This window comes from Sinocyclocheilus grahami, unplaced genomic scaffold (genome assembly GCF_001515645.1).
Source record: "Sinocyclocheilus grahami isolate Dianchi unplaced genomic scaffold, SAMN03320097.WGS_v1.1 scaffold706.1, whole genome shotgun sequence".
Taxonomy (NCBI): Eukaryota; Metazoa; Chordata; class Actinopteri; order Cypriniformes; family Cyprinidae; genus Sinocyclocheilus; species Sinocyclocheilus grahami.
In genome coordinates, this window is record NW_015505885.1 from 636228 (window position 1) to 649922 (window position 13695).

Here is a 13695-nt window from a genome sequence, read left to right on the forward strand (position 1 = left end):
ATATATATATATATATATATATATATATTTAATGTATTTATATATATGTATATGTGTGTGGCTGTACATACACATATGTAGTTGTTTTTTGGTGTTTGGCTTAGTGTTATGTTAGAATCATTATTATACTCATACCTTTTGCTCTTTTAATATTTTTGAATTGTTTTTAGCTTAATTTTTTTGTTTTCATTTAAATGTTTTAGTTTTGAAATGTTGTTGTATGTGCATTTGTCATTTTTATTTAATTTATTTTATTTTCTTAAATGTGTGTATATATATTATTTATAGAGTTTTAGCTTTTAGTTTTAATTACTTTTTCTTATTTGTAAGTCGCTTTGGATAAAAGCGTCTGCTAAATGACTAAAAGTAAAGTAAAGTAAATATATATATATATATATATTTAAAAGCTAATTCAAAATATTAATAAAAACTACAAGAGTCTATAAACAATACTATGTATAATATATACTAATACCATACAGCCATAATTAGACGTTATGAAAAATATTGAGTTTCAAAAATGTTGTTTCACCTTTCTCTCAGCCAAGAGTTTCTTGTAGCCGTTGGCTCCCAGTGTGAGCAGCGTAATGAGGACGTCTAGAGACGGAGACGCAGAAGCTCGACCTGCACAAGAGCACATCATCTCAATCCCTTTAAAATCAACAGCTTACAATAGTACTGCTAAAGTAAACTGTAATGCATTAAAGAAATGCTTGTCACTTTAGAAAGAGTCAAGTACAAACATAATAGGAATGCATGATAGATCGGTACCATAACAGCAGTATTGACTGATACTGGATGTTTATGCATGCTTGTTTTTTTGCATTTAGATTTGCATTGTATTAGTTTACACAAAACAGCATAGAATGTTATCAGCCATAACATGAAAATAATAATCAGCTTATTGCTGTCGGCCTGAATTTTAATGTTGCATGCTTGGGAGGGATGCATCTACTTGGATTTGATAACTTCTGCAGAACAATCACTTCATTAAGCAGTATTCGCATTCTGTTTAAAAGTAAAAGAGCTGAAAATGAGAATCAGAATGTATTTTAGTAAACTATCATCAGGCATTTTGAAAAGGTGCAGCAGAGCTGAAGTAACAATGGACCAAATTATAAGTGCATCCCTCCGTCTAACCGTCTCTAGCGCACTCAGAGAATCAATAGTAGTAGCAGTGTTTGGGGTTTCCTCTGCAGTGCAGAAAAAGTGGGAGGGATACAGTATGCAGGACACACTGACTGCACAAACAAAACTCTTCCTAGATCTCTAGAGACCTAGGAAATATTACTGACTGAAAAAATGCACATTCAGAACAGAAAATATTCAGCATGTTTAAATCTCAGAGACCAAAGCATTGATATTCATGATATAGCCTAGTATTTCTTTACCCTTTAACGTGTCTTTAGGAAGCCATTAGTTGTAAACATCATTACGTTTAATATACAGTTTGGAAAAACAGCAAAATTGCAATGCTGGGCATTCAGGCTTGCAAATTTTCACCACTATTTTTTGATACACTAAGTGAAAGTTTTGAATTCTCAAAACGATTCAGCACAAATAATATATATATATATATATATAAACATATTTCAACCAGTAAGGATACAAGGGAAAAAAGGCAAGATAAATTAAGATATTTCACTAATTGACCATTTAATTAATGTATATAATGTAATGTAATAACTAGTGCTGTAAAAAGATTAATAGCAATTAATCGCATCCAAAATAAAAGTTTTTGTTTACAATATATGTGTGTATTGTGTATATTTATGTATATAAACACCACTATTCACTAAGTGAAAGTTTTGAATTCTCAAAACGATTCAGCACAAATAATATATATATATATATATATATATATATATATATAAACATATTTCAACCAGTAAGGATACAAGGGAAAAAAGGCAAGATAAATTAAGATATTTCACTAATTGACCATTTAATTAATGTATATAATGTAATGTAATAACTAGTGCTGTAAAAAGATTAATAGCAATTAATCGCATCCAAAATAAAAGTTTTTGTTTACATAATATATGTTTGTGACAATGACAGTGGAACATTATTTCAACCAAATTTTGACATTTTACTCTTCAAAAGCGTATATATGAAACCTTAAATGTAGACACTTTACTCGATATTTAATGTGCTTTCTATGGACATAAAATCACTTTTGTACATTTCTTTTGATGCGGAGCTCTTAACGTCTTTGACCCATACACAGGTTGCAAAATATGAAAAAATAATATATGTGTGTATTGTGTATATTTATGTATATAAAAATACATAAACACAGCATATATTTTGAACATATTTACATGTATATATTTATGTTCATATAATTTATATCATATATAAATATATTTAATATATAAACAACATATTTTTCTTAAATATATACATGCATGTGTTTGTAATAAATATACACAGTAAACACACGCATTATGTAAACAAAAACTATTATTTTGGATGCGATTAATCGCGATTAATCGCATCCAAAATAAAAGTTTTTGTTTACAATATATGTGTGTATTGTGTATATTTATGTATATAAAAATACATAAACACAGCATATATTTTGAACATATTTACATGTATATATTTATGTTCATATAATTTATATCATATATAAATATATTTAATATATAAACAACATATTTTTCTTAAATATATACATGCATGTGTTTGTAATAAATATACACAGTAAACACACGCATTATGTAAACAAAAACTATTATTTTGGATGCGATTAATCGCGATTAATCGTTTGACAGCACTAGTAATAACCATTCATATCAAAGCATATTTAAAATGTAAATAAAGTGTAATAATACCATTTAATTGAACTTATATTGTTATATCAATGAGACAATAATAGCTCACAAAACAGCTGAACAAAATAAAGAAAAAAATTATTCTTGTACCGTTTATTGACTAGGCTTTAGGGAAAAAGTTTGACTGCTAACGCACAGCGTTGCATTTTTGCTAAAAATTGTCTCAAATTTACTTGTAAGCCTCCCATTAAAAAAAAAAAGTAAAATGCTAACTTTGTAAATAAATATTTAGTTTTCCAAAAGTGGTAAGTCGTCATTATTTGATGCCATTTTGTGACTTTAGTGAGATGTGGCCGTTTTTAATCACATATAGTGAAAATTAGTTTTAGTATTGTATTTCACACTTTTGAATTGCTGCTGCAACTAAATGCATACAGATTTCAGAAATTAGGTTTGCATAAATCCCTCATCTATAACACATTTGCAATTTAAAGGGAATATGCATACCTGGGTACATCTTACTGATCTCCTTAATGAAGTTCTCATCAAAGCCTGCGATGATGGCACCGCCGACCGGGACCATGAAGTTTTTATCAAGACTTTGGACAAAGGCATCGATTCTCCCAACACGAGCCCCCTAAAAACACTTCATAAGCCAATTCGGTTTCACTGAAATAAGTAGATTTTGTAGTAAATTCACAGAAAAAAGATGAAATGTTACCTGCTGAATAAGGTGCATGCATTTGGATGACTGCATTCCATAAGCGTTATTGACTATATGGGGAATATCATGCTTTGCACACAGAACAGCAAGTTCCTCGAGCCTGTAAAAAGTCAACGGAATAAATAGACTTTAAATAAATTACATTGAATTAAACTAAAATAAATACATTTGGGTCAAAGACGTTAAGATGTCCGCATCAAAAGAAATTTACAAAAGTGATTTTATGTCCATAGAAAGCACATTAAATGTAAGTAAAGTGTCCACTTTTAAGGTTTCAAATAAGTTTTTGGAGAATAAAACGTCAACATTTTTGTTTTAAATAATGTTACATTGTCAATATTTATGTAAAAATTCAAACAACATGCTTATTCTGACGCGTACATATTAAAATATATAAAAGAATAAGGGAGCATATTAAATTTGATTGTGTTTTAAACGAGTAAAAAATTCTTACTGACAAACGGGCAAAACCTAGGATAGCGGCAAATTTAAAAAAACAAATTTAAATTACAACTAATTAGTATTTGGAGTGAAAGTAATTAGTCTTTTAATATGTCATAAATTGATTTTTGTTGTAAATATGCCTGACAAGATTGTTACACTGAATGACATTTTAGTGGGTCTCTTCTGTAAATCAGGGGAAAATGTATGATATTTATTTTTTGCTCAGAAAAACAAAATTGCAATTAAATTAAACAGAATTATTATTATTATTTTTATTTTTTTTTACATATTTTGGGGAAAAACAACAACAATTTAAAGCAGTATTACACTTATTGTTTTTATGCTTAAACCCTTTTTTTGTCTTTGACCCATTTACAAAATTCAAGCATTTTTGTCTAAGGCCTCCATTAGCGTTTCTCAAAAAAATTAAAAAATAAATAAAGAGAAAAAATATACTATGCGAGTAAATAATGACAGAATGTTTTCTCTTTTTTGGGAACTATTCTTTTATACTTTACCTAGACATGCTTACGGAAACTTATGGCCAAATAGTTATAGAAAAGAAACAATATTTTTCCTCAGTGGTTTTGGACCCATTTACAAAATTCAAGCATTTTTGTCTAAGGCCTCCATTAGCGTTTCTCAAAAAAATTAAAAAATAAATAAAGAGAAAAAATATACTATGTGAGTAAATAATGACAGAATGTTTTCTCTTTTTTGGGAACTATTCTTTTATACTTTACCTAGACATGCTTACGGAAACTTATGGCCAAATAGTTATAGAAAAGAAACAATATTTTTCCTCAGTGGTTTTGACCTGCCTGTCAGGGACTCGTGGAGCGAAACAGGAAGTGGTGGAATGGACACACAGGAAGTTCTCAGCTCCCAGCTCCTCGATCTTCCTCTCCACTTCCTCCAGGTTTGTCCTCAGCTCGTCTCCTTCCAGCACATTCTCTATCACCACAGGCTCAAAGCCTTTCAAAGATGAAAAACATTTGCCGTAAGATTCACTATTAAAATTGTTTTCTTTACTAATATAAATTAAGCTCCATGAAGGTCAACTATTACATATTCCTGTTTTTATGAAACATGAAAAATGTAAAAAATGGTGCAGACACAATTTCCACTCAGAAATCGCTAGTAAATTTACAAAGAAACATTGAATTAAACGTGAAATTTTGAGGCATTAAGACCGAAATGGTATTTTCTTGTAAAACGTGCTCCAATAATCATTATTTACAACCTCATTTTTTTACAGTTTACTATTAAGTATGATTATTACTTGGCTACACTTGAAGAAAGATGAACAGATAGTCAAGGCATTATATGAAGAGTTCATTTGCAAAAACCGATAACTCCTAATAATTTTTTTCAGAAATCACGTTTTTTATTTTTTTTTAAGTAATATCAATCAAACTGCAGTTGGGTTGTTCTAATTAAGTAATAATAACTTAAACAAATACAGGTAATTTACCAAATGAAAGTATGTTTTTTTTTACATATTAATCATTTTTTTTCGAAAGTGGCGTTTATCGGTTTTTGCAACTGAACTCTTCATATAATAGCTAAGCTCCAGAAGAGACTTCTGCTTGTGAATATAAATCACTATTGTTATTATATAACTAAAACTATTAAACATTGTTTTCGTTCATTTAAATAAAGCTGTATTAAAGTAAAGCCTTGGCAACATGTGAAGAACTAAAATGACTAAAACTGAAATTAAAATAAATTAAAGATGAAAAAAAAGTGACAAAATGACTAAAACTAAAAAATTTTATGAAAACTGAAAATATAAAAATAAAAGCCAATTTAATAAATATTATAATAGTGTATAATTAATACTAAAATAACAGTGGTTGAAATGAACTGTACTGAAACCGGCCCTCAGTGGATCTTACCAGCCGTCAACATGGATTTGAAACAAGACTTCTGGTCGATGCGAGGCCAGAGGATGAAACGCGCTCCTGGCCTCCTGTGTCTCAGCGTGAGGAAACACAGCGTCAGACTCATTCCTGTGGCCATGGGGACCACGAAGCACGAGGACACACTCCTAACACCTGTGAAAACACACGCAGACGTGCACGAATCAGGGTTATTATCGCTAACTGGAAATAAAGCTAAAACCATAAATAAAGTAAATGTTTAGAAAAAATGTCAATGCAAAAACATTGTTAAAAATACTTACACAAAAATAAGCACACCACAAAATTACTAAAACTTTAAAATTAAAACGGAAAATAGAAAAATAAAATTCAATTATTAATAAAAACTAGGGATGCCGATATCCGATATGCCGATAATTTTCAACTAATTTTGGCCGATAGGCGATATAATTATTTTTAATTTTGGTTAGTTAACAAGAACTTATTTGTTAGAATTAAATAAACAATAATAAAGTCATTTTATAATGACAGTACATTGAAGATTTTAAAATAACTATAAATAAACTATATATTAATCACTGCATTTTTTTTCAGAGAGATGCAGTAACCTTAACATTTTATTTTAAGATTTAACATTTGTAAATGGTCTAAAAATTCTGAAAATCTTTTAGAGCTCATAATTAAAAAAAAATAAATAACATATTACACATTAATAAATAAATCAGTGTATATAAAATTATTTAATTTAAGTGTCATGTTTGTGATTTTTTTTGTTCATGTAAGCTTCTGACCTTTTAAATCAAAACATACTCATGATTTTATGGCATAAATTAATGCTTTATTTAATCAGAAACAGTCAAAATATTATTAGTGTATTTTGTTTTCATTTTATTAGAAGTAGGCCAACAGCGCCCCCTACGGAAATAAAACTCCTTACCGAACAGGCATTAGGACCCGGGGGAGGCTGCCGCTGCACGTGCTATTACTGTTTACTCTATCACACACCGAACGCATTCTGTACATGCATTCTCAGTTTAAATGCAGCGATCCAAAACATTGAATCCAATCACCATTCAGGCAAGACTTTGCTTCAAGATGAGCCACACTGCTGACGTGATCTAATCGCTAGCACACCCTGAGCAACATGTGAGTTAATGCATTCATCTTATCGGCAAGACATATCGGCATAATTTTTTATATCGGGCCGATGCCGATATTTACATTTAAAGCCATTATCGTCCAATTCCGATATTGGTCCGATAATATCGTGCATCCCTAATAAAAACTATAATAACATATAAATGACACTAAAAAGATTCTAAAACAACACTGGCACAAATACAATGGATTGTAAGAGAAGAATTGCTTAGTACTTGTTTGATAGTTCCCACTGCCGAGTGTGTCGGTTCATAAAACATAACTGACAGTACCTGTAAATTTGAGCACATCCAGCACGACTGAATTAGTGATTTTATTCAGGAGGCTTGAACCGGCAGCTTTGGGCTGAACAGCAGCAATGTCTCCCGAGCGGCCGATGCCGTGGATCAGTCTGAGAGGAACAACACCAAAGCCTTTTATTACAAGGCAGGTTAGTGTAGAAAATTCTGTTCATGTTTTTCCCAAAAAATAGTTTGTTAAATGTTGAGATGTAGAAAACCCACCTGTAATGTCTCCTGGCCACCAGGCCTGAGGCGACTCGGCCCTCTCGCTCGCCCACACCACAGTTCCCTAAGAAGTTATTACTGTCCATGACTGCCAGCTCGTTCAGAAAGAGCTCGACGGTGCTCTCACTCCACCCCTCCTCGGGACATTTGCCCTGCAAGAAGCCCGACAGTCAGAAGTGCACGTATATGTGGCCACCGCCATAAAGAAAATAAAATAATGTTTTTAAAAAATGCAGTTTAAACACGTGTGCGACTCGTTTTGGTTACAAAACTTTTGCACCATAACATATTACAGTATGTGAGTGTATATTATTTTTAAAAAGGTAAGGAGCATTTTTCACAAATATTTACGTTTTTGGGAGTCATGTTAGATGACATTTTACCACCTGATCTTGTTACAAAAAGGACAAATTGTCTAATATTTTAAGAGATTTATTGACGTTCCTTTGGGAAAGTGTGCTTAATTTGTACTGAATGTAGTGTACTTCAAATCTTAAAACAATCATTTTCAAACAATGTACTTGCAGATAATATAATATTAACGGGTAACACTTTATTTTAAGGTGTCCTTGTTACACGTTACATGTACTTACTATTATAATAACAATTAATTATGCATAATTACATGCAAATAACCCTAACCATATAGTAAGTACATGTAGTTAATTAATATTACTAATTACTAATTAATAATTACACTGTAACAAGGACACCTTAAAATAAAGCGTAACCTATAAATGAAATAAAAGGCCACTTAAGTGACTTAAAGAGAGTTTCTTAACACACTTAAGTGCATTTAAAAAGTCCACTTGTAGAAGTGTCACATTAAAAGTTTTGGGAGTCATGTTAGATGACATTTTACCACCTGATCTTAACTTTTCTTGTTACAAAGAGGACAAATCGTCTAATGTTTCGAGATTTATTGATGTTCCTTTGGGAAAGTGTGCTTAATTTGTACTGAATGTAGTGTACTTCAAATCTTAAAAGAATCATTTCAAAACACTGTATTTGCAGATAATACAATATTAATTAAATAAAAGGCCACTTAAGTGAGTTTAACACACTTAAAAAGTCCACTTGTAGAAACGTCACATTAAAAGTTTTACATTTTAAATGATTGTTTTAATAATCTTTTTGTCAGGTTTTAAAGTACACTTAAGTTCGATGTGTTGACTAACATACTAAAGCATATGTAAAGCACTTGATTATAATTTGAACTATTTTGTTTAATATTACATTAAAGTTAATACATTTTAAATGGGTAATACTTTATTTTAAGGTGTCCTTGTTACGCATGTTAAATGTACTTACTATTATAATAACAATTAATTATGCATAATTATATGCAAGCAACCCTAAGACAAACCCAAATCCTAACCTTAAGCTAACCATATAGTAAGTGTCACGGGGCTGACGAGACGTGAGACGTGAGACGTGTGGATCCATCTGCAAGCTTTTATTAAAGAGACGTGGTATAACAGGCAGGGTCGAACAATGGCAAACAGGTATGTGGTGGGCAAAAACACAAGAATAGTCCTAGGGCTAGCGTAGGTCACCGATCGGCAGACAGAATCACAGGGGCGAGACGAGAGGGAGAAAACCAGGAAAACAGGCAAAGATCAGAAACCACAAAAACAGGCAAGGCAAAACAAGGAAAACACAGAGACTCGGAAAGGGGTACAGGCTAAACAATACTCAGCCGAGAAAGGTGGTTAGAGTGGGTGTTATATAGTGAGTGAGGTGATAAGAAACAGCTGTGTGCAATGAGTGCAATCAGTGCAGTGTGCAAATCGTGCAATGAATGATGGGATATGTAGTCCGGGGTGCTATGCGACAGTTTGTGTTGTGCGAGAGTCAATGTAAAGGAAAGGGTGACCTCTGGTGGTGAATAAACGGAAGTCCATGGACCGAATTCGTGACAGTAAGTACATGTAGTTAATTAATATTACTCGGTACTTAAATGCATAATTACACCGTGAAACAAGGACACCTTAAAATAAAGTGTCACCTATAAATGAAATAAAAGGCCACTTAAGTGACTTAAAGGATAATTTTCCATCTCCCCTAGAGTTAAACAGTTGAGTTTTACCATTTTCGAATCCATTCAGCCGATCTCCGGGTCTGGCGGTAGCACTTTTATCCGTAGCTTAGCATAGATAATTGAATCTGATTAGACCGTTAGCATCTCGCTCAAAAATGACCAAAGAGTTTCTATATTTTTCCTATTTAAAACTTGACTCTTCTGTAGTTACATCGTGTACTAAGACCGACGGAAAATGAAAAGTTGCGATTTTCTAGGCCGATATGTCTAGGAACTATATTCTCATTCCGGCGTAATAATCAAGGAGCTTAGCTGCCGTACCATGGGTGCAGCAGGCGCAATGATATTACGCAGCGCCTGAAAATATTTCCCAGCTAGGTAACTTCTGACTTGACCGGCACTAAGTTTGTGTAGTTGGTTATGTTGACGGAAGTTAGCCTATTTTCAGGCGTTGCGTAATATCATTGCGCCTATAGAAACTCTTTGGTAATTTTTGAGCGAGATGCTAACGGTCTAATCAGATTCAATGATCTATGCTAAGCTACAGCTAAAAGTGCTACCGCCAGACCCGGAGATCGGCTGAATGGATTTGAAAACGGTAAAACTCACCTGCTTAACTCTAGGGGAGTTGGAAAATTAGCCTATTTTCAAAAATAGTGGAGTGTTCCTTTAAAGAGTTTCTTAACACTTAAGTGCATTTAAAAAGGCCACGTGTAGAAGTGTCACTTTAAAAGTTTTACACTTTAAATTAATGTTTTAATAATCTTTTATCATGTTTTAAAACACACTTATTCTGATGTGTTATTATTATAACATGCTGAAGCACATGTAACGTGTTTTATTTAATATTACATTAAAGTGAATACATTTTAAAGGTACTAAATTGCAACTTCATTACAAATGTGTAATTACAAATATTTAAATACATGACAAACAAGTTTCAATAGAAATTACATTAAAGTATATTTATGGTTGTCAGTACATTCAGCAGTATAGAAGTAATTATGAAACATAAACATGTATTAAAGTCCTACTTAAGTGGGTGTAAAAAGCACTCTTACGTTCAACTAATTGCATTTAATATAAAAAGCTAAATAGAAATGAAACGTGCTGTTTTGAATGTCTTTGATTCACCGAATGAGTGCAGACATTAACAGAGCTTGATGGACACACAGTCAAAGTTTCACCTGCTGTAAAAGCACTCGGACGAGCTGCTCGTGTCCTCGGCGAGCCTGCAGGCCCTGCCGCACATAAGAGGCCGACACCAGCTTCTCGCTCAGGCTGAAGTTCTGGATGTTCATGTCGCTGCAGCTGTTTTTCTCTGAGTCAGCATGAGTTTCAAATCGATCAACTTCTACATGCACTGTTTACTTCCGGATCGAAACTCCTCCTCTTGATGACGCTTCGATTTCAAAGTAAAAGTCCTGTGCTAAAGCTATGCAGTCACGTCAAACAGCAGCAACTAGATCGAAAAGTATTTTAAAAGTTGGCTTGAGAAAGCCAGAGAGTTTGAAGTAGTTTTAAAAGCTTGAAGTCTGAAGGTTTTCAGTTTGAAACCGTACTAAAAAGTTTTAATTTAGTAGTTTTAAAAGCCAGATAGACAGATATATAGATAGATAGGTAGCTAGATTGAGAAACATCAAACAGATTTAGCAACAACAAAAAACCAGCTAAAACCAGCCGATTTAGTTAATAAAAACAGCTAAAACGAGTTGATTTTGCAAAAAACTGTTGAAATCCAGCTAAAACCAGACGATTTAGTTAATAAAAACAGCTAAAACCAGTTGATTTAACAAAAAATCAGCTAAAAACTGATTTGGCAAAAACCAATTGAAATCCAGTTAAAACCAGCTGAATTAGTAAAAAAAAAAGCTATTAAAAAAACTAAAAAACTGCTAAAGCCAGTTGATTTAGACAAAAACAATTGAAAAACCAGCTAAAATCAGCTGATTTAGTAAAAATAAAAAAAAAACTGCTAAAAAAACAGCTAAAGCCAGTTGATTTAGCCAACAAAATTATAATTTTTTTAACCAGCTGATTTCGTTTAAAAAAACCCCAGCTAAAACGAGTTGATTTTGCAAAAAACTGTTGAAATCCAGCTAAAACCAGACGATTTAGTTAATAAAAACAGCTAAAACCAGTTGTTTGGAAAAAAAGCTATTGGAATCCAGCTAAAACCAGCCGATTTAGTTAATAAAAACAGCTAAAACCAGTTGATCTGGCAAAAAACAATTGAAATCCAGCTAAAACCAGCCGATTTAGTTAATAAAAACAGCTAAAACCAGTTGATTTGGCAAAAAACAATTGGAATCCAGCTAAAACCAGCCGATTTAGTTAATAAAAACAGCTAAAAACCAGTTGATTTGGCAAAAAAACTATTGGAAACCAGCTAAAACCAGCCGATTTAGTTAATAAAAACAGCTGAAACCAGTTGATTTGGCAAAAAGCTATTATTATTATTCTCAAAATCTGCAGATTCATCTACATCATCCTACATCATTGATGGCCTGATGGCGAGGACATTTTCAGCAAACTTTCATTTTTGGATGAACTATTCCCTTGATAGCAATTTTCGATAAATTAGAAGTAATTGGAAAAGATTAGTAGTAATTAGTAGTAAAGATAGTAATTCCCAAACCAAATCAAAACTACATTTCACAACGGAACGTCAATATGTTTCTTAAAATATTAGATAACTTGACAAGTGCGGTTGTAAAATGTCATGTGATCTTGATGAATGTCATGAATTAATATTCATGTAAATATAAACATTACCTGCTACCATGAAATAGAGATGCATGTTGCACATAAAGAAACAGATGAAATGAACATTTTCAAAAAATCACTAAAGAGCCTTGAAATGTTTCCTTAAAGATTGTTGACTTTAGGATTTCACAAAGTATATGATTAAAGTAAGTAAAAAAAAAAACAGTAATGCATTTCAGTTCCACATTATAAAACAATGGCCTGATTTTAACTAAAAGGACTCATTGGAATGAACTAAAACCCTTTAAGCGGGTTTCACAAAAAACCTCCATAATGACACTTAAAAAGATGGACAGAAGAACAGTCTTATAATGACTCTTTTTCATTGACATATTTTAAATATGAATTTGCCCTGAAGCAGGGTTCAGGTTTTCCCTGCTTTCAAGCTCTATGTATTTTAACACAGTTTACACAATACAAGAGAGCGAATGCATCTGAAAACGAGTACAGCAACATCTCACACTTTGCTCAAATGTAGTTCGTTACCGATTCCAAATTACAAGACAAAAATTGTAGTTAGTAACGTAATCCATTACATAAGACATTTTAGGCTAATATAATCAGACTACTTTTTGAACTCATTTATCACATTGATTTAAATAGGATAATCTCGTACTATATTGATAGAAAATTGCAAAGAAAAAGAAAATATGTTCCATTCCAGTGCATTAAACATTACATCAATATTTCCCAAACTGAGGTTTGTGAATGAACTGCAGGGGGTTTGTGAGATTAATGAAAAGCTAAGAATGAATTAAATCATAAAAATGTTAATTCAAATAAATCATTTTAAAATAACATCAATCAAAATAAAACATTTACTAAAAAAAATTTAATATTTTATTTGTTTAACTGCATGTCATGTGGCCATTAAATAACACCAGAAAACCGTGAACATTCAAATGTGTTACTTAATTATTAATTTATTGCCTTAAAATCTGAGGGGTGCAAATACATTGTGGAAAAGAGGTTTTGCTGACACACACAAAAAAAAAGTTTGTGAATCCCTGCATTACATGTAAATAAGAAATAGTGTGAATTTGTGCATTTGAATGTGTTTGAAAGACAGAAGCCTTCCAAAGACATAATAATACATGGTTAAATAACAACCGAGTGATAATTAATGTGTTCATCGGTAGTTGATGCAATGTTGAAATGCTGAGAAAACACTTGAAATGTTTTTTTTTGTAAATCCTGTGCTCAAATGCTGTGGCCTCTCAATTTCGTATGTAATTATATCCACTTGACTAATGACTGGCCTTTGTGTGAATGTCCACAAAACTGAAGACTTTCTCAATGTGTATACAAGCGGTAAGCTATTTTAGAAAGGAACATTTAAAAGATGAAAACAAGGAATTAGGGAGAATCAATACATTATGAATAATTTATTGCC

The 13695-nt window shown here is 32.0% G+C and overlaps 1 protein-coding gene across 1 annotated transcript in view; it reads right to left on the reverse strand.

Moving 5' to 3' along the window:
* sepsecs (Sep (O-phosphoserine) tRNA:Sec (selenocysteine) tRNA synthase) overlaps nt 1–10942 on the reverse strand; it is an 18016-nt gene extending 7074 nt beyond the window's left edge. Inside the window, exons 1-8 of the mRNA XM_016243977.1 lie at nt 10724–10942; nt 7493–7647; nt 7262–7380; nt 5847–6005; nt 4770–4923; nt 3502–3604; nt 3288–3417; nt 533–624 (exon numbers count right to left, since the gene is read on the reverse strand). Of these exons, the coding sequence (XP_016099463.1) occupies nt 533–624; nt 3288–3417; nt 3502–3604; nt 4770–4923; nt 5847–6005; nt 7262–7380; nt 7493–7647; nt 10724–10837 (1026 nt within the window). The 5' untranslated portion in view covers nt 10838–10942. The remainder of the gene's footprint in view (nt 1–532; nt 625–3287; nt 3418–3501; nt 3605–4769; nt 4924–5846; nt 6006–7261; nt 7381–7492; nt 7648–10723) is intronic.
* Nucleotides 10943–13695: the final 2753 nt, after the last annotated feature.